Here is a 27390-nt window from a genome sequence, read left to right as displayed (position 1 = left end):
CAAACGGAGTACCACGTTGCATAAACTTTCTCATCTTTTAAAAAAAAACTTCCCCGTTTCCAATCCAAGATTCAAAGGGCCACTTCCAAAACCATCATGACCAGTTTCAGTAGGACGGTTTCCAAGAACAATTCATACGCGAAATCATTGCTGTCGGTTCTTAAAGCCAAAGGTTACACTGATTTTATATATATATATATATATATATATACAGAGAGAGAGAGAGAGAGAGAGAGAGAGAGAGAGAGAGAGAGGAGGTTCATAATGTCATCAGCATTGCTGAAAATTAAGATGGCGCCATAATCACAAATTTTTATCGTGAGCAGAATTTGTATGACTGCGAAGAGCTGGTGAAAGACTGTGCATCATCTCCGCGTTCTCTCATATTTTACGCCAAAAAAGACGACGTAGAAGCGAAGCATCCCCATTCTGGATCGCCGTTATTATGGTCGTTAATGGCGGGCGCCTGGGACTCCCTTCTCAGATCGCTGCAGTGCAAGTCCCAAGCCGTCTCAGACGTCTGCCATCCTCCTCCTCTGAAGCCCCTGAAGCCCTCGAACTTGCCGAACTCCGGGTGCTCCAAGAGCGTGCGAAATCTCAAGGACGTCGTCCTCGTTAACCCCTCGGCCATCCCCCATCACCACCTCCACCACCCTCACCATCGCCATGATGACCAGCACCATCATTATCACGAAGATGGCAGCAGCGATACCAGCTTCGGTAGTAACAAGAAGAAGAAAAAGAAGGCAAAGAAGAACAGAGGAGGGGAAGGGGAGGAAGATGGGGATGATGGAGACTTGTCAACGAATGGCGGGTACCAAAAGCTCGCTCGAATCAGGGCGCTGCCGGGCGGGCGGGGTCCAGTGCTAACCGAGCTGCCGGAGGGGCATTCCTCGAGAAACATTGTGGAGATCATATTCAAGACGGGGTGGCCGGCGGCCGGGGGCGGGGCCGGCGGAGGGTGCGCCATCGAGCGGGCGTTCAAGGTGACGAACCCGCCTGAGAGGGTGGCTAGGTTCGAGGAGTACAGGGAGTGGGTTCGGTCACGGGCTGGCGGGAGCGCTCGGTGCGTGGCGGACGGCAACGAGGTGCTGCGGTTCTACTCGGCGAGGCTGGCGTGCGGGCTCGCGCGCGGGCGGACTTGCGGAGGAGGGTGCGCGGCGTGCGGACTGCTGGACCGGGGTTTCAGGGGAACGGCCATCAGGATGGCGCCAAGCAGCGGGAGGGCGCACCAGATGAGGGCGAGGTGGGCGGCGGGGAGGAGGGCGATGCTGGTGTGCAGGGTCATCGCCGGGCGGTCCATGGAGGAGGAGCGGCCCAAGATGGCGGTGGTGGGGAAGAAGGGAAAGCCAACGTCGCCGTCACTTCCCGTGCCGAGGGAGGAGGGAGCAGTGTTCGGCATCCCAGTCGGATACGACTCCGTCGCCGGCGTATCCGGCGAGCTCGTCGTCTTCGACCCCCGCGCCCTCCTCCCGTGCTTCCTCATCGTCTACCGGGTGACGATGTCTCGGGAGTGAATGGGATCGAGCTCGAACCTCACTGGTGGGTTCTCACAGGAGTCGAGCAGTGGGCTCGAGCTTCCAGTTGGGTCCGACTACAACTGCCATGTTCTGTCTCTGTCTGACCTACATAACAAGGAGCCTGAGGTGGGTCGGAAGTTACTAGCTGAAGGTTCTAGTTCAGTGCCAACCCGGACCGGCTGTGTTCTATGAGTCCGTGTTTTATGAAACGGAGGCGAACTTACCAGAGCATTTTTTGGTCGTCTCTCTTACTTTCTAGTTCTGTAAGATTTTACCCTGTTTTCACATGGCAGATGTAAATGCTAATGGCAACACTCTTTCTCTTTCTCTGTCTCTCTCTAGATTCCTTCTGAAACGAAGCAAGATTAATTTATGATATTGGTTATCGTGAATCTATGATGGCAACCAAGGTTTTGCTGAAATTTCAAAATTTGTAGACATGGGTGCACGCGCGCACTTGCCTTAAAGGAGAAGACCACTTAGAGCGAGCATGCGAACTCTCTTTTTTCTTGGCAATTACAAATTTGATGCAACGTAATTTTGTAGAATTGTGCTATTCTTTTGATGTTCTTAGCAGGTTTTGACCATACGACCATACTAATGCTATAACCTAATGTTTAGCTTGGCCATCTTGTTTACATCATACAAATAATAAGATTCTTTTGCTTTGAAAGACCAAGGTGCAACGAGCCTTACATGTAGATTCAATAAAATCGAAACGAATGTAAAGTGATTCATGAGCTATGTAATCACCTAGTCTGATAACTTACTTTGTCCCACATTTGTAGTTGTTATTTTGTCAACTAATGTCTGCTTGGTCTGCACTTATTTTAGTCTCGTAAAAGGCATTTCACATTCGCATTTGTTCAGTTCATTTTAGTCTTCAAACTTTCTGCATTTTGTTGCAGAGCAGATACTCATCATATTAACCTCCTCCATTGCTGTTGTGCAACACCTCCTCCATTGCTGTTGTGCAACACCTCCTAAGGCTGCGTTTCTGCAATCGCTTTCACACTGTTGGAGCCTAGATGGACCATCAAGGTTTCCTTAAAGCACTGCACTTTTTTTATGGCTGGTTTCGTCATTGAAATTCACATATTTGTGAGCAAAAAAGCATATGATTTCTACAAGACAGAGATGACTGATAAACAATCACTTATATGACTCTGATCTCTTATTATTATTAGTGCAAATGACAAAGGCAAAAGAAGAGATTGGACTACCTAAATATGACGGACTCTTTCATTCTTTAATGAGTCGTCTCTTCTTACACCCGCTCCTAATTAACGAGTCAAGCAAGTAATAGCGCTTTCGAGCTTCCACATATCACCATCAGCAATGAAAGCAACTGCAAGAGAAATTGCTGCCATGGCCTACCAGCTTACATTTTTGCAGATTTTCACTGAAATGGAAAACTTCAGGCAGGCAAATTCCAGGTACAGTATCTCCTGCTAAATATGAGCTCTGTCCATGCACTAACTCTTGTATATTGCGATTGTAGCATTGCCAAAAGATGGCTTGAAATCCAACATTCTTGAGGTCTAGGGTTCATTTTCTCCAAGATATCTAGGGCTTCTACTCTTAGAATGGTGACTTCTCTGATCGGTTTGGAAGAACAGAAAAGTATGGTATGAAAATAAAGTTGCCAAAAACGTTCTCAGCAGTATCCAATGGGACTGCTCATCTGGCTGGACCCAAGTCCCAAGTCCATTCCCCATTTAGAACCCATAGGCCCATGTGGGCATTTGCCCACACGAACCTATTCATAGATTCATCACTGCTTACATGGGCTCACTTATTAAAAACAAAAGTAAAGAAAACCCAGCTACATCACAGTGACACCATATTTTAGCAGGGTGTTTCGATGGCACGAGCAACACAAACACCAACTCGTCGCCTTTAGCTGTCTTTGTTTTGATATCAATCGATAGAGTTGGACATGATCCAAGACACTGAACGACACAGAGAAGTTTTCAAAACTCTACTCAACCTCTTATGAAACTGCACCAGTTTAGGGTTTGGAGTTTTTGATCCAGCCAGCACTATAAAACCCCATACAGAGCTGGTAACTTGCTTGGAATAAGCGAGTCCTTTGGCAGCATGGACACCATGTGAGTGTCCCATAAATCTGCCCAAAAGACTGGGGTGGGCGGAGAGGCACGTGTCTTTGCTCACATGAGAACATATTTATATTTTTGAGCAATTGTTTTCATTTACATACTAATGCTCCTTAAAATTTTAAAATTTTATACTTAGTGCCCTTTAAAAAGAATTTTTTTGACTCGGCCTGCCTCTGAACAGATTATTAAAACAATAGAACTAGTTTTCCATTAATCTGCTCCAATCTTTGGTTAGATTCATCGAGCACTCACATAGTGTCTGATATCAAAACGATTCTAGCTGTTCCCATCTTTACTTAATTGGAGGTATTGGATTTGCCTATGACCATCAACTTTTTTCTCCTTGTAAATAACTATTTGCAGGTTATATGCTTTGCCAAAACACATTTTTCAGTATATCTAAATTCTGGGCTGCCCTTTTCAGTGGTAGACAGTAACATTTCTGTCCTGAGTGTGAATACCCTTTTTCAACTATCTATGCATGAGGCCCGCAGCTTTAGGCCTCTAAAAAGAGATCAAGCACGTTAGCTACATAAAGAGTGAGTGGAATGTGTACACCTCCCACTTCAAAGCCATCTCCTAAAGAAAGTAACTTCTGTAAAAGTAACAACAAGAGAGACAAAGAGGAAGCGAGAAAGAGAGAGAGCGCAGAAGAGATTACGTGGTTCGGTCAAACAGGACCTACATTCACGAAGCCTTTCCTTCTCTACAATTCTGAAAAAATGGGAATACTCTCTTACAACCACTAAATTTAAGAGAGGAAAGAATACTAAATAGAAATTTTTATGCTGGTCTGTCAAGATCCAAAAATCTTGGATTTTGATTACAAATTTGAATTTTTTTTCCTTTGGAATAGATTTTGGCATCTTCATGTGTTGGAGCATTTGTTGCTTTTTTCTTTTCAGCGTCAATTGCATTTCTTCTATATATGGCTTGAAATTCAAAATTTGATTTACCTTGCAATATTGATAAAGACGTTGGATCGGCAACCTTATCTCTAACAACTTCATCGTCAACCAAAAACTATAGTCAATTTAACAAAAACAAAACTTGAATCACATGATTCGAATATCAAAGATGTAAAGAAAAGAAATGGCTCATAATGCTTTCAAAAGATTTGTAATTAGTCATGATTTTATTGAAAGATGAAATCCTAGTTTAAAGTTGCTTCCACGATAAATTATGAATGTTGCTTTCAAGTGGTTGCTTTCCTAAGTAATGCAATGGTCCAAAAATAGGGTTGTCAGCCTGCAAATGCTTTTGTCATCTTGGAAAAAACTTGTGCTTGTGATGGAAGTTGAGAAGTAGGCCGATCATTTGGCATACTAAACCTTGGAGTCCAGCCACTGGTAGGGGCAGAGTCAAAAATTTTTCATGAGGATGACTGAATTAAAGTTTCTAAATTTTGACTATGGTTGAAATATTACTTTTTTAATTTTATATAAAACAAGTAAAATTTTCTAAAATTTACATGTAATTATTTTTTTTTTTTTGAGGTGCCATATGCCCAAACAGACATTGGTTTATATCGCACCATGCCAATCAAGGTCCAAAGATTGGGATGGGGAGGCATGATGAAAAGGACCACTGATCTTTGTGAGAATGATCATTCCTCACGGCCAGCTGTCAATACAAAGGCTTACGAGCAACACATGTCGGCTCATGTTCGCGGCCAAGTCTTGTCCAAGGCAAGTGGAGCTAGGAACATAGAGTGTAGACTCTTGTCCCAGGGGGCTCAAGTCCATAACAAATGATTTGCTTGTGGGCTAGTTCGCCTAGAACAAGAGTCTAAGCAACCCATCATAGCAAGAGCCTTTAGAGTACGACTTTGCTAAAGAATGTTGGCTTATGCTAAACCTATAAAGAAAACAAAACAAGAACATAAAAAGAAAGAAAGGAACTTGTGCATGCATCTTTAACTAAAGTACAATGCTTTTAACAAAAAAATGCATAATGGCATGCATACTTACCCACACAATTTGATGTGCACTTCGCCTACCAGCTGGTTAGGAAGATCAAGAGTCAAATGCCTAGACTACATAACTAAACTTATTGAACTCCGACTTGGGCTCTCAAAATACAATGTTTATATACATATAAAGGTGCATGTGCTCAAGGGTTTGCTTGTTCCTAGTAATTAGAATGTAAATAATTTGAACCCGGGACAGCTAAATGTATCGGAGTTTCGACTAGAACCGAGTCGAATATTCTCGAGAAAGACTACTCTAATACGAGATCCGACCCATTTGCAACCCTAATGCTTAGTGGGGCATCACGGTCTGAACGTGAGCAAAAGGCTCTTGTTTTATGTGAACCAAGCCAGAATTTGCTAGCTGGGCAGAAGACTTACATGAGTGAGAATGGACAAGAGAAGATTTAGAGCATCGAGTTGCATGTGCTGATAGATATCCCTGCATGTTCCTCTACAGGACGCCAAAGATCGTGACCTCATCCCACCACTGTGGATTACAACCAAGATCCCAAAATCATATCATACTTATCGCTAATCAATTCAACATGTATAAGTGTTTTGATATCAAATGATTTAGCAAAAAAATAAACTTGCAACTCTGGTCAATATTTGAGATATATATGGAAAACAATGTTGTAAGATTAGAATTGGTCTCCAACTCCGCCAATGAACTGAATCAATTTCAATCAAATAAAGAGGAGGTCTCGTTTGGATGGTAAGTTTATATATTGTATGCGTTGTATGAAAGGGATCAAGGCTACTTGACACCAATGGTTCGAGGACACTGATTCACAAGTTTTTATATCTGAATAAGCATTTACATGTATAACAAAGTAAATATTAAACAATTTTAATGTAAAAAATAAAAGAAAATTGAGAAACCGATGTGGGCAATTGCCCACACAAACACTTATATGTGGCTCCGCCACTGCTTGACACAAACATCACCCTAAAACCAAAACTGTTGGTCACTAGGACGGAGGTTGAAGCTATGCACATGTCATGTTCGCGGTGGGGCGACTCGACTCAACTCAACAAAGAACCGTCAATTTCATCGGTTTTGGACTTAACAAAGACACCAAATTCCTGGCTTCTTTCTTTAAAGCAACTCCACAATTACGTCACCTTCACTCACGATATGCCAATCTACCATATACAATAATATATGTACATTATGTGATATCCTTATATGGACAAAATCTCAGATAATCTCGTTTTGTCAAACTCAATGTCCAGCTAACTTAATCACTCTGTCGTCTAAAGTTACCCTTTCTTCTTCTCCTGTGGCCGAGTGGATGCCCATCAGGATCGTCACAAAATATCGGCATTTTATCGTTTTCAAAGAAACGAGATTTTCGTGCCACTTAATGCAAGCTTGTTAAGGGCTTCCTCTAATTGGATTCGATAAATTCAAGAGGAGTTTGAAATTTGTTTTTTGTCGCGACACCCGGAGACGGCTCTCCTGGTGTGGTGGCCCACGGCTTTTGGTGATAGATTTCGTTTCTGTCTGCATCTCCTTCCTCCCCATCGACCAACGTTAACCGCTGAGCTTTTTCTCTTCTCTTTTCTGTATGGCTTTAAAATTTCTGAAATCCTTTAATTGATAAAAGCCGGCAGCTGTTCATTGGCTTTCATGGGTAGAATAAATATCGCAGTTATTGCAATCCTAAAAATGAGGGAAGAGAAGAAAATTTTAGAGGAAAGACGGGAAAAGAAGAAGCTCATTTGCCTTCTGTCTGTGGAGTTTGAGAGCAGAAAAAGGAAGAGAGACAGAGCGAGGGGAAAGAGATTTGCTGCAGAGATTGCGAAGGGAGAAATATTTTTTTGTTGTTGGTCGATTCGCTTTCGCGCTTTTGCCCTCGGTTTTAACCAATACGCTGGATCCTTTTACTTCTCGAGACGATTTGCTCTCGCCTCGTGCAGAGAGCTCTCTCTCTCCTCTGTTTCTAAATTTGTTGCCGAAGCTCGACCTCGAGGGTGCAGAAGCGCGCGCGAGAGAGATAGAGAGAGAGAGAACCGAGAGCTCTGAGTTGTTGTCTTGTTGAGGAGGGGAGCTCCCCTGTTTCTGTATGTCGAAGATGGTGGAGGCGGAGGAAGTCCAGATGAAGAAGGAGGATGATGATCCCAGAATCCTTGCCATCTCCTCCTCCATCCGTGTTGTTCCCAATTTCCCCAAGCCTGGTCTGTACTCTCTCCCTCTCTTTTTTTCTTACACTGCATGAGTTGTATCCCTACCTATGATTCCTAGTGCTTGTGAGTTTGGTTACTGATTGTTAATGGTGGTGGTTAGGCATAATGTTTCAGGACATTACCACTCTGCTTCTGGAACCAAAAGCTTTCAGAGACACCGTCGACCTCTTCGTCCAAAGATACAAGGATAAGAACATCTCCGTCGTCGCTGGTATCTCTTTTCTTCCTTCTCCTTTCCACTTCTTTGTGTATGGTGTTCTGCATGGAGGAACGAGTTTCCGCTTCTTTTGAACGGGATCCGCTCCTGTTTGTATTATTTAGCAGATTTTTTTTCTTCCATTTTCCTCTTCGTTTCTGTTTTTCCTGGTGGGCGGGAGGGGTTATTTTGTCGTCTCCTTTTTTCACTGAGCGAGTTTTATGAGGTGAACCGGGCGAGACGCACTCCCGATTCGGGGTTTGAAGGTTGGTTCTGGAATCGGATCCCGAGTCTGCAGGATCCTGCGAGGATTCGATCTTTGGATTCTGCAGTATTCCCTCCACTTGTATGATCTCTCTGATTCTTCGTTTCCCGCAGTACCCACGTTTTGTATACCCCAAAAAGACAAATTTCTGTACCACGATTCTTGTGCACCATCTCACACTCTCTCCCCCTCTCTTATATATGTATATATATATACACACACACATACACACACACACACATGGTCCTCTTGTTTCTTTAAACCTGTTTAAAAAGAAATGTTGCAGAGCCGTGGAAATATTTGTTGACCACGTTCTAGATCATCACGTAAACGAATGACAACAAGTTACCCATGTGGTCTTGCTTTGAGAAAAGTGCGGACATGATAAAATTGCAGAAGTTAACATGGTCCTTATCTGCCTGCCCTTTGAATCAGGAATATGCACTTCGATCGATAAGCTGTTATTCTAGGTTGGCAGGACTCCTAGAGGGATTCATTTCCTAGAAAACGCAGGACTCGTTTAGTTTCTTCTGGACATTTATCTGAGTGTTTTCTATATGAAGTTTGTTTAGAGTTTGATTTCGTTGCTGCAAAGAGAAAAATAGTGTACCAATTCTTTACAACATTATGACATTTCACAGTGTAGAAAATATATATTTGTTAACAATTATTGCTAATAGTCGATTGATGTGCTAAATCTTTTTGGTTTATTTCTTCTGTAGGCATTGAGGCTCGAGGATTTATATTTGGCCCCCCTATTGCTTTGGAGATTGGTGCAAAGTTTGTGCCTCTAAGAAAACCAAAGAAGTTGCCTGGTACGGTCTGTTTCTTGTTTGGACTGTGGATCCTCTGATTGTATTTTATGGCACTGTGTTCATTTATATGCTTCTTGTTTTTTCCTTAATGAAAAGACCTTTACTGGTATACTGGTTTGTCCTTTAATTTAACTTGTTTTTGTAATTGGATATATGAAAAAGGAACCAACGATAAATCAAGTCATCTAACATAGTAAATGATGGGAATGGGATTTCTCTGAAAGAGTTAGTGGTTATCCTTTTCCAAGTCCTGTTTGTGTTACAACATAACCTTACCACTTGCAAAGGATTTTTTCCTGCATGGGGTTCACTGCTTTAGCCTTTATCTTCCTGTCTAGAGTCAGAAGTTCGCTTCGTCTTGGATTCATGTTCTCCACCGGTAATTTTTCTAGTTAATTTTGTTATAAAATATTCTGAAAATTTTCTAGGACGCGGCTGAAACCCATATCTATTTTCAATTTGACAAGTTTCTTTGCTCGAAGTCTGATGGTTCTTTTGTGATCTTTAGGGGAAGTCATTTCTGAAGCATATGACTTAGAGTATGGGTCAGATTGTCTTCAAATGCATGTTGGGGCTGTTGAACCTGGAGATGTTGCCTTGGTTGTTGATGATCTAATTGCTACTGGAGGAACTCTCTGTGCAGCTATGAATCTTCTCGGTTAGTGTTTGGTGTTTGCTTCTTTGATCTGAATGGAAATGCTGAGGTCTATATGAATCATCATTATATTATCTGCAATGGCAGATTGCTACCAACTTTTCTGGCCTAGTTTAGGTATCTTCCTTAATGTCTGTAGACCATTTCTTTGTTCTGTTAAATGAAACTTATGCCAGTAGCTCGTATTCCATTAAAAATTCTCTTCATTTTTACCATTTCACGGACCAAATATTTTTTTTTTGTACAGTGGTGTAATTTCTGGTATTCGTTCGCTGCTGTATTCACTTCTTTTATCTGCTATTCTTGAACGCTTATATACTTTTGCTGTTTCTCAAGAACATATGTTGTTATGTATGGTGAATGGTGGGTTTGACATGTTCTCTTGCATTTGTACCTGTTCATTTTGACATCAATTATTTGTTTATATGATCTTCTGTTGCAGAGCGAGCTGGTGCTGAAGTGCTTGAATGTGCTTGTGTAATTGAGCTGCCTGAATTGAAGGTATGTTTTATTTATCCCCATTAACTTCTAATCTCGCGCACATTTTTGTCTCTAATAATATCGTGAATAAAAAATGTATTATACGTCTCATCTGTTTTCATTTCACAAATATAAACTTTTTCTGTTCTCTCAAGAAGAAATAGACAATCGCTATTGAAATTGTTGCTGGATTTTTTCTTTTTTCATTATATCCCAAATCTGGTGCATTGGCGATTGTCAGGTAAATGATATGGATGGTCCGGTGTGTTCCTTTAATCGAAATGCATATCTTCAACTGTCTGGTTTTGTTCGAATCGAAGTCTTTATGTATTTACACAGAAGTGCTTGATCGGGATGTTGACCACAAGACCTTGGTGGTGTTGCTTTTTATGCTGTTAAATTTGCAGGGACGTGCAAGGTTGAAGGGGAAGCCTCTTTTCGTGCTTATTGAGTCGCGTTGATGCCAAAGAAGTGAAGATTATACAATTTTTCATTGAAGAAGCTGTGTTTTACTCCGACTGGAGCATTTTTGCTTCGTTTAGTTGTTTCACGACCGCTTTCCATTTTTGTTCCGAGTTTGATATCGCAGAAAGGTGCACAATGTTGTTGCATGTGATCATTTTCACCCGACTCATTATTTATTCAATTTTCTGCTTGCAACTTTGCACCGGGAAGACGTTTAGATTTTAAGAACTTCTACTTCCTGAATGCGTACAGGTAGTAATAAATTAGAAATGCAAAGCAGATCACAGTTTGTTACTCTCGTAGATATTTTGTTCTGGAGTGTGTTGCAGTATCCAAACTAGCCATCTGACCCAATATGGCGTTTTGTCATAGACTGTAAAAGTTTACAGTTGCCACTTTCTCACAAAGAGAGCCTTCTCCATTACTTGAAAACCTGTTTGCCACAAGCTCTAAGAAAGGAAGAAAAAGCCAGATTAAGTTGGGAGCAGCAAAAACTAATCCATGGAAAATTGGGAGTACCAAGAATCGATTTCCTGTGAAAGTTTTGGAAGAGTTACAAAAATTCATTTCTTGAATTTTCTTCGTGCCAGTCTTTATTTCGGTAAAGAAACACAACCCACCAAGCAAAAAGTTTCGCATTATCGATCAACTTGGGCATGAGCGATGCAATAATTTCAATGCTCTCAAATTTTAGGAGGCGACTGTAGGGAAACAGTAACATAATAACATTACCGTCCTACGGATTTAACTCAAAAATTGGTGATTTAACTCAAAAATTAGTTTTCTTTGGACATTTTAAAAGAGTTTTAGGTCTTAATCTGTAACAATTACTGTTCTCGAACTGCCCGTAGACCCTATACGTTATCGAATCAATCTATGTTTGTGGTGAATTGTTTAGGCATTTGTTTAAATAGGGCAACAATTTGAATTGCGGAATTAAAAGTGAAAAGAATCACATAAAGTGCGTTTTACAAAAGAAATAATAATTCAATGTTACGTGAATAGAAAGGAGTGTTTTATGAATATGCCTTAATTTTTGAGACATTTAACATCAAAAAAATAAAAAGTTCCCTTATTCTACACAGGCTTCATATTGGCTGATATCTATCTAGAAGGAAGGAGCCTTTGGATCATATTACAAATTAACTCCATGTCGGTTTCAGTACTTGGGTTGAAGTATTTCGCAAACTGATAGAAAGATCAGGCAGTAGAACCGGTACCAAACCAGGTTGACCTCCCTTCTTCAATTAGAAACAAATGAATTATTAAATTAATTAAAAATGTAAAAAACAACAAAAATTATTGTCTTTGCCATTTCGGCTAGAGTAGGTAATCTGCCTAAAATTCCGCTAGGGGAAGCACAGATTTTGTCCCCGCACCCGGTATCGAAATTTTCTTGATTTTCAACAGTGAAGATCATGAGAATCAGTGGGCTGAAGGAGACGCATTCGTGATCAGCATGGAAGGGCCAAAGAAATAAGGTGATGAGGACGGACGTTTGCCGGCTAGACCTCATAGAGGATGCAAGTCAACTCGCTTGCGATGTGATCACTCTTTTGTCACTATCCCTTTGAGTTGCAGGCTGACATCTGCAGTCGTAGTTGAAGGCTCACGAAACAAAGAAATTTTGGAACTTCTGTGGTCGTTGTACCAACTAATGTACGTGGTTCGTCAGTGGTAGATGATCAAGCCAAGTCATGGTTGAAGGCTCCGCAAGGATTAGAAGATGACTTTGCACCGGATATTCTTTTGTGGTTAAGAATGGACGTAGTACGGGTTAGTTTTAAGAGAAACTTGAACAAGATAACGTCTACTTTATGTAAAAAATCTCAAAGATTAATGGTGGACGAACGAACGAAGCAGAATGATGCTATGGAGCGAATTAGTCTCCCTTGTTTGTGGAATTGTGTGTGTGTGTGTGTTTGTGTATATGTCCAGGAATTTGTAGTTGGAAAGCAAAGAAGCTCGAAAAACTTTCGTTTCTGTTCTTCCGCAGTTTCTCACTGCGGTTGGCCAAGAATTTGCGGCCTAAATTAAGAAATGTGAAGAGGAAGACTGGGTCTTACGCATGCACTCCCAACCAACTGTGCGTATCTTTTTTGACATCCGTTCCCTTCCTTTTCCTTCAGTGTGGCAGCTACCCATTTGACCCTTTTCATCATGTCCATCTCATCCACCTTACTTTTGGAATTTGGTTTCAGTTTTCTTTTCATGCATCGTGCCCGGAAAGAGACGGATTCTTTGATCCTTGAGGAAGCAAGGTATGCCTTTATCGAAAAATGGCCTTTAAAGCTTGGCTTGGTTGATAGACCTTAAATGAGATTGAGAGGCTGGGAACCTTTGTTGGTGGTCTGCTGCTTTTGGTATTTAAATAACTTGCCTCGTTTGAATTGCTGGGATCGTATCAACTACATTGAAGGTTTCAGTCTCTTCACCATGGGCACATTAGATTTACGCGCTTCCACTTCACCGGATTACAATTCGGACATATTTGAAGTTGCTCAGAGTGGAATCAGGCTCACCAATGTGTTGATCACCTGTATATCTTCCCAAGGAGGTGTGGAGAATTTGGGTGCCGTTGCTGAAGATGCAGTCACAAAATTCAGGGAATTAATCTCACTTCTTGACATGTTGGCCTGCAAGCACATTAAGAAGGGCCCTTTGCTGAACCAAAGACATGTCAATCCGAGCATATTCCTTGATCGCCAAGAGTTCAGCACACCTGCTCAGCCTCTTCCTGCGAATCTCACCTCCTCCTCAACAACAGCTCCACAGTTTAGAGTGTCTGCCTTCTCTCATGACACCCATCCTCTGCATCTTGGATTCAGTTCGTGGCAATTGAGGCATGGTTCTGTTGGCGGTGCAAAAACGCTTGATGCCGTTGGGTCTGTCATTTCCTCAATGGTTGCAAATGGTGCTCCTGCAGTTCGCAGAAAGTTCTTTCAATATGATCAAATTGGTACATCTCATAGTGGTTTTCCTTTGTATTCTTCCATGGGAAAGTTTGTAGAGAAGGTGGGCGAAGTAGGAGGAAAATGTGCACCAACTCCAGGAGCTTGTCACTGCTCAAGAAGAAAGTAAAGCCCTGTCTTGGTATTCCTTTATGCCTACTCTTATTAGGCGAGCCACCGTGTGGTTTTATTCTTCATATATGATTGTCTATTTTGGACGCAAAAGCTTTGTTTTCATCATGATCACAATGTCTTCAAGTTGGTGCATTCTGGAAGATATTATTCACATAAATTCACTTGGTGTATTTTCTTGCAGAAGACTCAGAAAGAAAAGGGTCATTAGAGTTCCTGCTGTTAGTAGCAGACTAGCTGACATTCCTGCAGATGACTATACATGGAGGAAATATGGACAGAAACCGATCAAGGGATCTTCTCATCCGAGGTACCACTAACGCATCTTTTGTGCAGTTCATGTTATCCAGAATTTTGGCTTACAAAGAAGGCAATTCATTTTGAAAGATACCCAGACTAGGTTGCTTGTATGCTGTACATGTGGCTGATGGGTTTTAGTTGGTTTACAAATTAATAATGTTACTCCAAATTGACAGAGGAATAGAATTCATTACCCAAGATAGGCATCCTTTTTCATGAGGCCAAAGCAAAGCAACTCACAATCTGCAAAAAAGCTATGCAGATAAGACAACAAGCTAACATTCGCTGCTGGACACCACATCACCAACAAAGAGCGCATTCATTTCAGGATGAAAAGAAAGCGAAGTCCTTTACTAGAAAAAAACTGGTGGTGGGGGAGTATCTAAGAGATGACTCGGCTAGAAAATTGATATAGCAGGGACTATCAAAATTTTATGAGGGAAAAATATCAGTTTATTTCCAAAATTTTGTGGCAGGCCAGTGTCCTCCCTGGTCTCTTGGTTTGACCTTGATATACCTGACAGCTCTGTGGGACGGAAGCATCTAAAACACCCAGTAGTTTTTCCTCGCTATCTAATCCAAAAAGGAACAGAAGACAGTGCTCTAGTTAGATGTGAAATTTTTAGTCTGCTTGAACTTTTTGGGGCTGTACCAGATTCTATCAGGAGCAGACCGCCAATGCACTTAAATGTCGTGGATCCGACCCTCTTGCAACCTTCTTCAAACCTTCTGCTTCAATTAGTTTATTTCTCTACCGAACTGTGCAGTGTATTGTGTTGCCATGTTATGACGTGTGTAAGCTTCTTTCTACTTGTAGGAGCTACTACAAGTGCAGCAGCTTGAGGGGATGCCCGGCCAGGAAGCACGTAGAAAGATGTTCACAAGATCCAACCATGCTGATCATCACTTACGAAGGCGATCACAGCCATGCAATACTTTAACAGTCAGTCTACCTTCAATACCAGACGCAAGCATTCCGCTCTCAACATTTTGGAAACAGTAGCAGAAGAAATGTACACAAGCACAACTAGCTGGTCTGACATAGCTTTTGAAAATGATTCCTGTAACATGTGCAGCACATTGTCATTGTAATGTTCATTTCCTTACTGGAATGGAAAACGCCTTACTTTTAGTTGTGATCGGTACAACTTTGTCTATAATTCTTTCATTGCCGCATATGGTTTTCTACTGCTTGAGATGTGCATGTATCTGGGAACCTACCATTACAGCAGTAAGGGCAGATGGCACAATGCAAGTTGAAGGAATGAGAAAAAGAAGACGACTGTTGATAACTTGGAAGAAATAGAGTTGATATGAAGAAGCACAAAGTAACCAAAGGTATTTCTCTGAAAAGAAGATGGAAAAGAATGGGCAACTGGGACTGGCAAAAGTATGTAGTCGACATAAAGGTTGACGATGATGGCCATTAGCCCAAAAAGGAAATGTTTGCAGATCCTTTCTTCCTAAATAAGTGTGATTTCTGTGACTGTAATTGTCCTTACTGCTTACAACATTGTGAAGTTTTATCTTCGCAAGGCACTCAAATTGTCATGCACCATAAAGTTGGGCTGGTTTCTGCTCCAGACAAATTTGCTGCCTTAATGTGGTATTGCCTGTGGCAGGCTTCCATTCTGTTACATTTTTTTGTAATTGTTGGGTGCCTCCGGTCTTTTATACTTGCCTCCCTATTTTTTCCTCAGCACGTGAGTATCACTCTGCTACATCTATGCCATTCCAGATGCTGTTGTCTGACTCTGCCAGAATCTTAAAGATCTATAGGCATGAGCATCATCAACATCCTCTATATGATGAAAACGCATGTTGGTATTGCAGAGGATTCTTCAGTTCATTTCATATGTATCATCTCCATTTCACTTTACAGTTGAGCAGGGGATATTCTTGCAAACGCAAAAGTATTATCTGCGAGCATATGACTGAAATGGGGGCTATTTATTGCAGTTGCATTATATCCTGATTTTAGCATGTTTGATTTCACAATCTTTCGTGGGGATGAACACGAAGGTACGTGTCGCCATGGTCATTGCACAATTGCTGTGTGAGCTGTATGGGCTGGTAACTGGTGTAACCTATCATCGATCTCTGTTCAAATTGTGGGCTCACTGGGCTGTAGTCTTTGGTGGTGGCTTGGCATTGCTTTTCGATATACATGATTTCCCCTCAATCTATATCGAACATGTCGGTGTGGTAGGTCTCAAAATCCGACCACGTATGCTTCGAGTTGGCTCGACCTGTTGTGCAGCCCGGAAAAATGTGGTGGGGGAGAGTATTCGGCCCTCGCTCACAATTGGATTGATTCTCCTTCTCACCCGAAATGATGAAGCTACCTGTATTTGACTATCATTTAGTTTTCTAAATTTTTGTAGCGAATGGAGTGAGAATAAACATCAGTTACTATCATAGTAAAACTCTTTTAGAAAAAACATTCATTAACAAGTAAACTCTGTGTGGCCTCGGCCACCAAGCCGTGCAAAGACAGCGGCATGACAAATCTTGGAGAATAGAATTACGGTCTTATTTGGAGTTATTGTCTCCCTTAGCGCAGTTTCCAAGTGATTTAATAGGCACCCCGAGTAGCTCATTAACATCTCAACCTACATTTGACGAGCTCAAAACTCACGTTTCTCAATCTTGATCTTTCCTCACCACCTGGACAAACTTATCTCCAAAATTTGCAATTAAATTTAGAACCAATCCCTTAACATCCATAAAATTAAGTAACAAGTCGTCACTAATTTTCCAAATTTTGACAGCGGACTCAAGTCAATAATCATTTACAAACTCAAGCATAGTTGATTGGGCATGCAGACAAATAAAAAATGCATAATCTGTTCGATTCTTGTGGTGTTAATCCTTTAAACTGTAAAGTTGAGAGCGAGACATTCTAATTAATAGATATGTATCGTACCCACCCAACATGGGTTGAAGCAAGAAGGCCGGTAGGGTTCATGACCAGTCTTAGACTTTTAGAAAATCAAAATTTTGTTTGTAAATTTCAAAAATTTTAGTTCAACTTATACAAAATTTGAAAAGTTATATTTCAACTCCAATAAAATTTTTGAAATTATAATATGGTTTATCAAAAAAATTCTAATTTCGCTCCTGCCACCCAGGTTTTGACGATGGGTGGGTGGGGATGTGGGGTTGGGTAGGTGGTTTTCTTTTAATGGTAGAGGATTTTTTTTGGGAGGTGGTTGTGTATATATAGATATATATATAATTTAAAAGTGAATGGTTCATTTCATTGTCTTTTAAGAGAGACCACTAACTCTCATTGTAATCTTTTTTTTGGGTTTAAGGATCATGGGGAACTTTTACAATTCAAAGGTAAAACACAATAGTGACCCTTTTAAAATTAAGTCCTAAAAAAAGGTACCACTCATTCAATTAAAATATCCAATTATCACTTGTAAAACATCTAAGATGATCATCCCTTAGATGTATCATTGCCATGCAATTCTTCTCCTTCTCTCCCTCCGCCCCTTCTTTCTCCGCCATGAGAGATGTATCACCTTTTCCCCGTCTTCCGCCACAGACTAGCGAAGACTGTATCCATTTCCTTTGAGCCTGATGCGTAAATGAGCGGAGGTCAAGCCAAACAGCAAAAACAGGGGAAAAGGAAAAATTAATGCCATTTTGGAGCATTAACCGATCAGAATTGGGCTACCATTGAAAGCAGAGCAGCTCACTGTTTGATTCCACTAGAAAAAGTGAAACACCAAACCAGCCAGTCATATATTTGCTTGCCAGCTGACCTGATAACATCACATAGAAAGTTTCGTCCATCGGCAGATCAGCCCATATATTCGCTTGACAGGACCATTTGCGTAGTTCATTGGTGGGTGTGTGGAGCCACCTGATCTCAATTCCGCTGCCATCAGGGCTAAAGTCGTCGGTTACATGATCGGTAACATGTCAATACCGAACAATCAGAGCCTGACAGGGATGGAAGTGGCAGTAATCGGCGCTGGAGCAGCAGGACTGGTGGCGGCGAGGGAGATGAGGAGGGAGGGCCACAGCGTTATCGTCTACGAGCGGAGTCACGCCCTTGGCGGCAACTGGGTATACACACCTGAAGTCGAGTCCGACGACCTCCTCGGCCTCAACCCCAAGCGGAAGGTCGTCCACTCCAGCCTCTACAGGTCGCTTCGCACCAACCTCCCCAGGGAAGCCATGGGCTTCCTCGACTACCCATTCACCGCGCTGGCCGGCGGCGACTCCCGGAGGTTCCCCGGCTACGGGGAGGTCGCCGCCTACCTCGCTGACTTCGCCAGGGACTTCGACCTCGAGAAGTGGATCCGTTTCGGAACCAACGTCGTCCACGTGGTGAGGGTCGGAGACGGAAGATGGCTGGTTCGAGCCAGAAGGGTCTCCGACGACAGCGAGCCAGCAGCCGACGAGAGTCAACTCTTCGATGCCGTCGTTATCTGCAGCGGCCATTTCACCGAACCCCGGATCGCTGATGTCCCCGGTAATTGGTCGCCTCCGTGCTTCCGGCGTTCCCCCGTCTCTCCTCCCTCGTGCTTGGTGTTCTTATTTCCCGGTTCTTCTGGTTTCTTCATATTTTCTTCATTTTTAACCGTAATTTCGCCTTTCCTGAATGCGAAGTCGTAACTCGTTGGTCTCAAGATCCATGTGGCTCCTTCTGGTTGAAAGCTTTACGTTGTCAGGACAAACAAGTTGAGATGTTGGATATATATCAATCTTCGAATGGTCACCCTGTTCTTCAAAGAAGGGTGCAAATAAAACCAAAATTAAGCGAATTATGTGCAAAACTAATTATTTTAAAGTAGCCAGAATAAACCATGTTCCATCAAAATAGATTTTAAACTGGTTTTAATCCATGGTGGACCATCACGTGTACCATTTCGGGGTCGAGTATGTACCTGATTATGGTTGATGATTGATTGCAACTGCCAACTGTTTTATAGTTCACGTATAATCACCTAAATGATGACAATTGTTCGGACTTCACATCTAAATGATAACCGTTGTTTTAGGTCCTTCCAGTAAAAGTGTAGGATTTGTCGACTTAAGTCAAGTTTTCATCAAGTTGTCAAGTCAAATTTGATTTCATCCTGACAATTTACGTGAATTCGTGTTCGCTTTAGTTTACTGTTCTGTTGCCAATTAAAATCTGAACCCTGTTCCTTTTCCTTTTGAATTTAAAGCAAATTCAGAGAAAGATGAGAGCCTTTTTTAATGTATTATTAGGTAGGATATGTTCGTAGTACTGGTTACCGGAGATGAAAGATTGTATTTGTATGCATGATATTAGATTTGACGCTAGATGTTCTTGCAGTAGTTTCCAACTTTCACAACAAACTCCTTTTAAAGCCCAAAGAGATTGGTGCTGTGGGTTGAGATTTGGCTGTGAGGAAATCAAGCTCTCTTCAGAGCCCATGGGCACCACCACTGTTCAAGCCTAAGCAGGCATAAGCCCTGGGCTTGATAATACTCGCCACTACATTTTACTTTGCTAGGAATGAAACTAAGTCTCATCTCCCAAGTGCGGTTCCATTCATGTTAGAAACAAAAGAACAGATTTTCCTGTGAAAGTAATAGTGGATGTCTAATCAATGTAGCTATTCAGCTTAAGAGTCTTATTGTGCTTGTGCTTCTAGCTTTGTCAAGGAGCCACAATGGACTTTGTATTCTCAGGCTTGTGGACGTTGAGAAGGTTACCTCTTCAAGACGCCGTTTTATGCTATACCAAATGCAGATACGCATGCTTGTGTTTCTTCCCTAGGTAAAGTAGCGATAGACTCTGAATTTGTTCATTATGGGTATAACTCCCTACTGAGTCTTGTGATTTCATGTTGGTTATTGCATTTGTTCATTGACATACAAGAAGTGCAGGATTAAATCTGTGAATCGTATCGACTCCATTTAATCTAGGAAGTTTTTTTTTTTTTTCTCCCCCTCAAGATCGCTTGATGCTTGTACATGAGATGCAATACATTGGTGCTGCTGGTTATGCTGTCTTCGGTTGCAGGTTGTGGTTTTGATAGGCGGCGCAGCCAGAGGCTTAGATATTTCCAGAGACATTGCTCCAGTAGCTAAGGAAGTTCATCTTTCTTCAAGGTTTATATCAGATGAAGAGTCGAAGAGGCTTCCAGTCTTTGACAACTTTTGGGTTCATTCCCCGGTAATACAAGCCATCTCAGAGATTGCTTATAAATAAGTCTATCTGAAAGAATTTTCAAGGGAAGGGAGAAAGTAATGGAATGTCAGTGAATGAACAAGAAGCTAATATTTGCAGATTAAAAGCACCTATGAAGATGGTACAGTGCTATTCAACGATGGAAGTTCAGTTGCGGCTGATGTGATTGTGCACTGCACGGGGTAATGTATATGCATCTCTACAACTGCAATGTTTGGGGGTTTTAAACTAAAATGACTGTTTAATAAGTGTGGAGGTTTGATCCTTTTCATATTCTCGTTTTGGGTTTAAGAAATTTAAGCATAAAGGGCATCAAATACTGCAGTACGAACAGCAGAGCAATTGAAAGGTTTTGATGAGATTGTAATCAACATGCATCTTTCAGACAATGTCTTCTACCATTTTGACTTGTTTCATCTTGTTGACACTGTTTGCCTTATTACCTCTGCATGGTCACACCGGCATGAGAAGCTTTTCCATCGTAAATGCATTCCTGCAACCGAACCTAGCTTTCTGTGTTCCAAAATCTAACTGCTAATTCCTTTTCCTTCAAATCCCATACACTGAACATTTTCTGCAAAGTTAAGCTCCCAATTTTCCAACAGAGAGGTTTCCTACATGAATTAATGTTTGCAACTGCTGACCTAGTTTTATGTCTCTCTTTGACTATCTTTTGTTTGGTAACACAGTTCTATTCATTAAGCTCTGCCTTTTTGTTTTCTTGTTTCTTTTGCAGCTATAAATTTCATTACCCATTTCTGGATACAAATGGTGCTGTAACGATAGAGGACAACCGCGTTGGACCACTGTATAAGCATGTTTTCCCACCATCATTGGCTCCATCTCTTTCAGTCATTGGAATACCCTTTAGGGTTTGTTTTCATACGCATTAGAAATTTAGAACACTGGTGGCGGTATCAGTGGAGGACTCAGAAATTTTCCTTTCGTGATGACAGGTTCTCCCTTTTCCATTATTTGAACTGCAAAGCAAGTGGGTGGCAGGAGTTCTCTCAGGACGTATTTCGCTTCCATCTGTGCAGGAAATGGTGGAAGATGTAAAAGCTTTTTACTTGCAGATTGAAGCTGCTGGATATCCTAAGCGTTACACTCATGATGTTTCAAAGTACCAAGTAAGTCTAAACTTTCCTGTAATGGAGAAGCCTCTGTCATGACTTGATTCGGATGGTAATGCATCGTCAGAATTTATCAATGGTAGACTCTTAAGCCTACTTTTTGTGTTGTCAAGTAGCTGCAGTTATATTTCAAACTATTGTTAGCATGAAATCTGCTTTCTCTTCTGCAAAATTTGCTTCCTGCTTCTCCCATGCTAATGAAACCTATTTCAAGACATTGAATTCTCCACTCAATTTGGCCTGCGTCCTTTTATAATTTACTAAGTTTTCCTCAAACAGTCCCCCGCTGATACTTGGAAAAACTGTGTTGTCCTTTTGACAGGCTGAATATGATGGTTGGCTTTCAACACAATGTGGCTGCGGGAAGGTGGAAGAATGGAGATTTGAGATGTTTGCTGCAACTGTCCAGAATCTTCTAGATAGACCGGAGAGTTACCGTGATCAATGGAACGACGATCATTTGGTTGCGCAGGCCCAGAAACACTTTCTCTCTCCTGAGGCATTAACAAGATGATGAAACTCTGTTCCTCTTGTTACCTATTTGTATTGCTTCTCTTGCTCCAACGAGTCATTGTCTCCAACGAGTCATTGTCTGCCTGAAGAGATACGTAAACTCGCAATAAATTCGATGAGAGCAGCATCTTTCTTTCTGCAGAAACAGTCTCAGAACTACCCATCAACCGAAGCGTGTTCCATTAAAGATTAAAAAGAAACCGAAAGTTTTGGTCGAAGAAGTGATTCTTATATAATATGGGTAGGTTCGTATCAAAGGTTATCTAGATTAATGGACCACCAACTCTGATCAAGAAACCCGTGCCATTGTAGTTGATGGGCTTAGATAACAATATTTGAGTTGATAGAAAGAGTGACCTTGTTTTTATTGCCTCGAGCTTGGGTTCACGCCTACCTTGAATCCAAATATGATTGTAATTAGTGGTTCTCAAGAAGAACCGCTCGACTCGAGGCAGGTCTGGTTGGATCTGACCCGGTTGTCTCAGACCCGAGTCCGACCTGTCAGTCAAGACAGACGAAGAAGATTCTAGCTCAGCGACGTGACAAGAGTTCCGCAGTAAATACGTACTGTACCTCCGCAGTGATCAGCCTCGGCCAAAGCTTCCTTCACTTCTCCCTCCGGCAAGTACGGCTGCACTACCACCGGACCATGGCCTCGTTCACCACGCTTCCGGCGATGGTGATAGAAGCGCTCGTGCCGGCAGCCAGGAAACGGGCGGGGAAGGAGGTGGCGGTGATCGGGGCCGGTGCAGCGGGGCTGGCGGCGGGGAGGGAGCTGAGGAGGGAAGGCCATAGAGTCGTCGTCTTCGAGCGGGGAAACACTGTTGGCGGCACCTGGGTGTACACGCCGGAGGTCGAGTCCCCCGACCTCCTCGGCGTCGATCCCAACCGGACTTTGGTCCACAGCAGCGTCTACGAATCGCTGCGCACCAACCTCCCGAGGGAGGTCATGGGCTTCCTCGACTACCCTTTCTCAGTCCGTCCTGGCTGCGATGGCCGGAGGTTTCCCAGCCACCAGGAGGTCGCCGCCTACCTAGCGGACTTTGCCGCGGACTTCGATCTTGTGAGGTGGATTCGGTTGGAGACGGAAGTCGTGAATGTGGTACAGCACCCTGATGGAAGGTGGCTGGTCCGGTCCAGGCGGGCCTTGCTCAACAGGGAATGCACGCCCCCTTCCGCCGCGGTGATCGAGGAAGTCTTCGACGCCGTCGTTGTGTGCAATGGCCATTACACGGAGCCTCGACTCGCCGTCATCCCCGGTATAACTGTATAAGCTTTTCTTTCAAACCTGCGAGTAGATTATACAATTACATTGCATTAGTCTATTAAGCTGGCAACTTATATTCTCTAGCCCTACAGCTAAAATCTCTTCCATTTGTTCTTGTGATGAACGATTATCATTATGAGCGTCAATGGTCTATATTTTCTGCGTAACATTATCTATTTTTTCAATTTGAGATTGAACACCATTACTGCCAGAAACACGTGAATATGCATGACTACCCGCAGACTGGTGGTGACCCACCGGCGAGTGGGTCGAAAAGACTACTCGCAGACTGGTGGTGACCCACCGGCAAGTGGGTCGGAAAGACTACTCGCAGACTGGTGGTGACCCACCGGCAAGTGGGTCGGAAAGAGGGGGCCACCGGCAAGTGGGTCGGAAAGAGGACGCCTAAAGGCTCAATGAGATGCAGCTTCTGCTCCCCAAATCGATACTTGCGTATTCAATTTCAAAACTTGTGATATATTTAAGTTCTTAGGAGTTAGGACATGAAATTCATGGATTTTTCAATAGGGAATATTATAGATCAGTCGGGCCTTCTCCCCGCTTAACTATAAATTAATCATATGTCTGACTCAGGAGGAGTAGAGGATGAAAAGAAAGAAAAAAATCAGTCGCAATTTGAGTTTATTGGTTAGTTTGTTTCATTTAGATTCAATTATAGTATTTTTAGGTATTATTCATTGTTTTTTCATTCGGATCTAGATCCAGGGATCCGTTTTTACTCTATTTAAAGGCATTTAATCCTCATTTGTAATCAGTTTTTTGAGTTAATGAATAACCCTACTAGTTGTTTTGCATTATCTCTCTATTTTTTGTCCCCTTTTGCATCTCTTTCGATTCTCCTTTCATTCACTGCATGTCGAATGCATTTACGGGATCCAATTTGATCAAAACGTATATAGGAGGAGGAAATGAATCTCATTATCATCTGGCTAACTTCGATTAATGCATGAAGACGGAGAAAATTTTGCAATTATTCATACGCGACCGTGTATTTTTTCAAAGGTGGTGTACATAACAAAATAAAGCAATCGAAATCTAAGTTTAGTGTACTGCTTCGCCAACTGGAATGAGTTAAGTTAAATGTTATGTCACACTGACTCTTTTTTTTTTAAAAAGGGCCGCACCTGTGTCGAAACTGGTGCTGGTGCTGGTGTTGCTCCAACACGCACCCCAAAAGTGTTATTTCTTGTGTAAATTCAAAATATTTTTTTCTTTTTCCTGCCCATATTTCTTTATATATAGTGGACTGCAGTAAAAAGAAAAGACAAATTAAACTAAAAAACAAACTAAAATTATATATATTATGAATACATATATTTATATATATATATAATTATAATAAATATATTATATATATGGTTCCAATAGATTGTCAATGGATTATATATATATATATATATATATATATATATATATATATATATATATATATATATAAAAGACTAAGTGTCATGTTTACTGAGTCCATTGATATACGCTGTTTTACAGGCATTGAAAAGTGGCGGGGGAAACAAATGCATAGTCACAACTATCGCGTTCCTGGACCATTTGCAGATAAGGTATTTAACTCTTTTCGGGGTTGTGATCATCTGTTAAATCATATCTTTTGAATGCTCATCATATGTAATGGCTCACTCTTACATTGGGTTCAGGCCCGTTCGCCAAATCGTCCTCTAGCAGCTTCTGTTCTAACCCAAAATGGTTATGAATTAAGATAACCAATCACTTACAACCCTTGTGATAAGTCTTTTAAAATTCTTTGTAATTTTAATTTGAATATGATAGTAAGCTTTTGAAAGTGAGGAGTTACGTCACATCTACCGTTTATCGTTTTAATTTTTTCTGGTTTCTCATGCTAACACAAGTTTACTTGATGTCTTGTGTTTTCTTTTATAAAAATGATAAAGGATATGTCCAAAAATATAAATTTTCTAAAAAAGTAATTATCGAGCAGCCACTCAATACTAAAATGCCTACTTCTTTACGAAAGTTTTCAAAAATGCACCAGCCCCCTTGTTTGTTGGGTGCATACCTCCAACCTCTCTCATATATATATATAAGATATTAAATCTTACCCGCACTATATACAGTCTTGTGACTACGTGTTTGTAAACTGACTTGAAGGTGTTCAGTGCAGCAACATAAATTTCTATGGAGCTGTGCGTCACAAAAGGAAAGATCATCCCTTGTCCTTCTGTTTACAGGTTGTAGTTCTGATAGGCGGTTATGCGAGTGCAAAGGATATTTCCAGAGACATTGCTCCAGTAGCTAAAGAAGTTCATGTTTCGTCGAGAACTGAATCAGGTGAACTACCAAGGATGCAACCGGGATATGCTAACATGTGGCTTCATTCCTTGGTAAATGAACAGTGTATTTTCTTTAGATTCTTCTAGCTAAAAATTGTTCAGAGATGATGTCAAGCAAGATGCTTTAAGAAAACAAATAATTCAAGAAAACATTTGTTGGTGACTTATAAGAAAAAGCTAATCTCAGCGAGAACCCATGCAGATCAAGAGCACCCATGAAGATGGTGGCGTGGTATTCAGTGATGGAAGTTCAGTAATTGCTGATATCATTATACACTGCACAGGGTAGTATAAGCGTCTGGTCTTCAGCGTGATCGTGTGGGTCTTCTATTTTTCGCCTCAATTGACAGAGATTACCTCCCTGTATCTTTTGATGGCTTATTCATTGCAATGAATATGCAGCTCCTGTTCATTCAAGCAGATTTTTAGTCTCCATTAATGGTGGCCTCTCTTTGTCACAGGTACAAATTTCGTTTTCCTTTTCTGGACTCGAATGGTGCAGTAACTGTGGACGACAACCGTGTTGGCCCGCTGTATAAGCACGTTTTTCCGCCGTCGTTGGCTCCATCGCTTTCATTCATTGGGATTCCCTGGAAGGTTTCTCTCTAATGAATCAGTAACACTGGAAGTCGTTCTCTTGCGGCACATACTGTAAAAGTTTTCGTTTGGTGATGACAGGTATATCCGTTTCCATTGTTCGAACTGCAAAGCAAGTGGGTGGCAGGAGTTCTCTCAGGGCGGATTTCGCTTCCATCTGAACGAGAGATGCTGGAAGATGTAGAAGCCTTTTACTTGCAGATTGAAGCAGCTGGATATCCTAAGCGTTACACCCATAACATTTCAAGTTACCAGGTAAGTTCAGGCTTGTAATTTGAATGTCTTTAGGTTGTGTTGATCTCCACGTCAGTGTTTCCAACGCCCTCATGATTAGATAGTTTCTCTAGAAATTGACTGTCTGCGATTGCCTTTGTCAAGATGGAAGCAATAAAGCTTGTCCAGACCATACTTTCTGTACACAGATTTATATGAGGGATTCATTGTTAGGATTGAGCACCCCGAATAGGAGTTTTACTTCATGATTATCATGTCGCAGAGAAGCCCAATTTTCGTGGTTTGGACTTTGTTCTGAAAGGGGTAAAACTGTTTACCGTTTTGACAGTCTGAGTATGATGATTGGCTGTCGATGCAATGCGGGTGCATGAAGGTGGAGGAATGGAGGAAGGAGATGTTTGCTGCAACTTACAAGAATCGAATTGCTAGGCCGGAAAATTATCGAGATGAATGGGATGACCATGATTTGGTTCTGCAAGCTCAGGAACACTTTCTCACAATTGAGTAACTATTTCCGTAGTGAAAATTTTTCTTCAGTTGGTCATGTATTTCTGTTGTGTCTTTTTGTGATGACAATGTTTTTGTTTTGCTACACACATCCTTCATCAAGGGCATCGATTCGCCTACTACAGAACCATTGTCTTTGCATGAAGCAGGAACTTCTAGCAAATTGATGGAAGCATCGAAATCCATTTCTTCTGATACACCTTGGCTGAAGGTTGATCAAGATAACTATGCACAGCGACTAAATACAAATTAAGTATTTAAGGCGAATGGAATCGGTTGTCCATTTTGTTATAACTGAGCAGCTCATATCAGATTAGACCTTAAGGTCTTCTGATCTTCATATACTTGGATTTATACTCCAAATCACCATGATTGGGCCTTCAGATCAGACCATTTAACGATGTAAAATAGCTAGTAAATTGAGGGTCTTAAGCCTGCATCATAGTTGTGGCTGGACATCCCTAGTTTGATAAGCCCTAAAGTTTGTCTGGCTTCTTGCCACATTCAGTAACACTGTGCCACATCAAATCCACGGATTTAACCAGAGCCACATGACTACTAACATCCAAT

General features: G+C 41.6%; 5 protein-coding genes across 7 annotated transcripts; all 5 read left to right on the top strand.

Moving 5' to 3' along the window:
* The first annotated feature begins 243 nt into the window (after nt 1–243).
* Nucleotides 244–1926, top strand: LOC116266002 (uncharacterized). The gene has a single exon (XM_031647039.2). It carries the CDS (start codon nt 456–458, stop codon nt 1515–1517), a length of 1062 nt encoding a protein of 353 aa, XP_031502899.1. The 5' UTR covers nt 244–455; the 3' UTR covers nt 1518–1926.
* A 5234-nt stretch (nt 1927–7160) lies between these two features.
* LOC116265380 (adenine phosphoribosyltransferase 3) lies at nt 7161–10980 on the top strand. Its single transcript, XM_031645954.2, has 6 exons — nt 7161–7793; nt 7903–8013; nt 8986–9078; nt 9587–9736; nt 10176–10234; nt 10621–10980. The coding sequence occupies exons 1-6, from the start codon at nt 7682–7684 to the stop codon at nt 10672–10674; spliced, it is 579 nt and encodes a 192-aa protein (XP_031501814.1). The 5' UTR covers nt 7161–7681; the 3' UTR covers nt 10675–10980.
* A 1548-nt stretch (nt 10981–12528) lies between these two features.
* On the top strand, nt 12529–15355 carry LOC116266109 (probable WRKY transcription factor 15). Of its 3 annotated transcripts, XM_050080968.1 has the most exons (4): nt 12529–12764; nt 12880–13755; nt 13946–14071; nt 14879–15355. In XM_050080968.1, exons 2-4 carry the CDS (start codon nt 12995–12997, stop codon nt 15000–15002), a joined length of 1011 nt encoding a protein of 336 aa, XP_049936925.1. In that variant the 5' UTR covers nt 12529–12764; nt 12880–12994; the 3' UTR covers nt 15003–15355. The 3 variants fall into 3 exon arrangements, with proteins under 3 accessions (XP_049936925.1, XP_031503060.1, XP_049936926.1); XM_031647200.2 differs by having other exon boundaries at nt 12529–13755; XM_050080969.1 differs by lacking the exon at nt 14879–15355 and adding an exon at nt 14238–14836 and having other exon boundaries at nt 12529–13755.
* A 2191-nt stretch (nt 15356–17546) lies between these two features.
* On the top strand, nt 17547–22027 carry LOC116265824 (flavin-containing monooxygenase FMO GS-OX-like 4). The gene is made up of 6 exons (XM_031646770.2): nt 17547–18681; nt 20072–20227; nt 20342–20424; nt 20979–21114; nt 21199–21372; nt 21698–22027. The coding sequence occupies exons 1-6, from the start codon at nt 17980–17982 to the stop codon at nt 21887–21889; spliced, it is 1443 nt and encodes a 480-aa protein (XP_031502630.1). The 5' UTR covers nt 17547–17979; the 3' UTR covers nt 21890–22027.
* A 305-nt stretch (nt 22028–22332) lies between these two features.
* Nucleotides 22333–26939, top strand: LOC116265823 (flavin-containing monooxygenase FMO GS-OX-like 5). Its single transcript, XM_031646768.2, has 7 exons — nt 22333–23147; nt 24665–24735; nt 25381–25533; nt 25685–25767; nt 25944–26079; nt 26161–26334; nt 26642–26939. Exons 1-7 carry the CDS (start codon nt 22538–22540, stop codon nt 26819–26821), a joined length of 1407 nt encoding a protein of 468 aa, XP_031502628.1. The 5' UTR covers nt 22333–22537; the 3' UTR covers nt 26822–26939.
* The last annotated feature ends 451 nt before the right edge of the window (nt 26940–27390 follow it).

The sequence above is a fragment of the Nymphaea colorata genome, chromosome 12 (assembly GCF_008831285.2).
Source record: "Nymphaea colorata isolate Beijing-Zhang1983 chromosome 12, ASM883128v2, whole genome shotgun sequence".
NCBI classification, from domain to species: Eukaryota; Viridiplantae; Streptophyta; class Magnoliopsida; order Nymphaeales; family Nymphaeaceae; genus Nymphaea; species Nymphaea colorata.
This window is presented reverse-complemented; position numbering and strand designations above follow the sequence as displayed.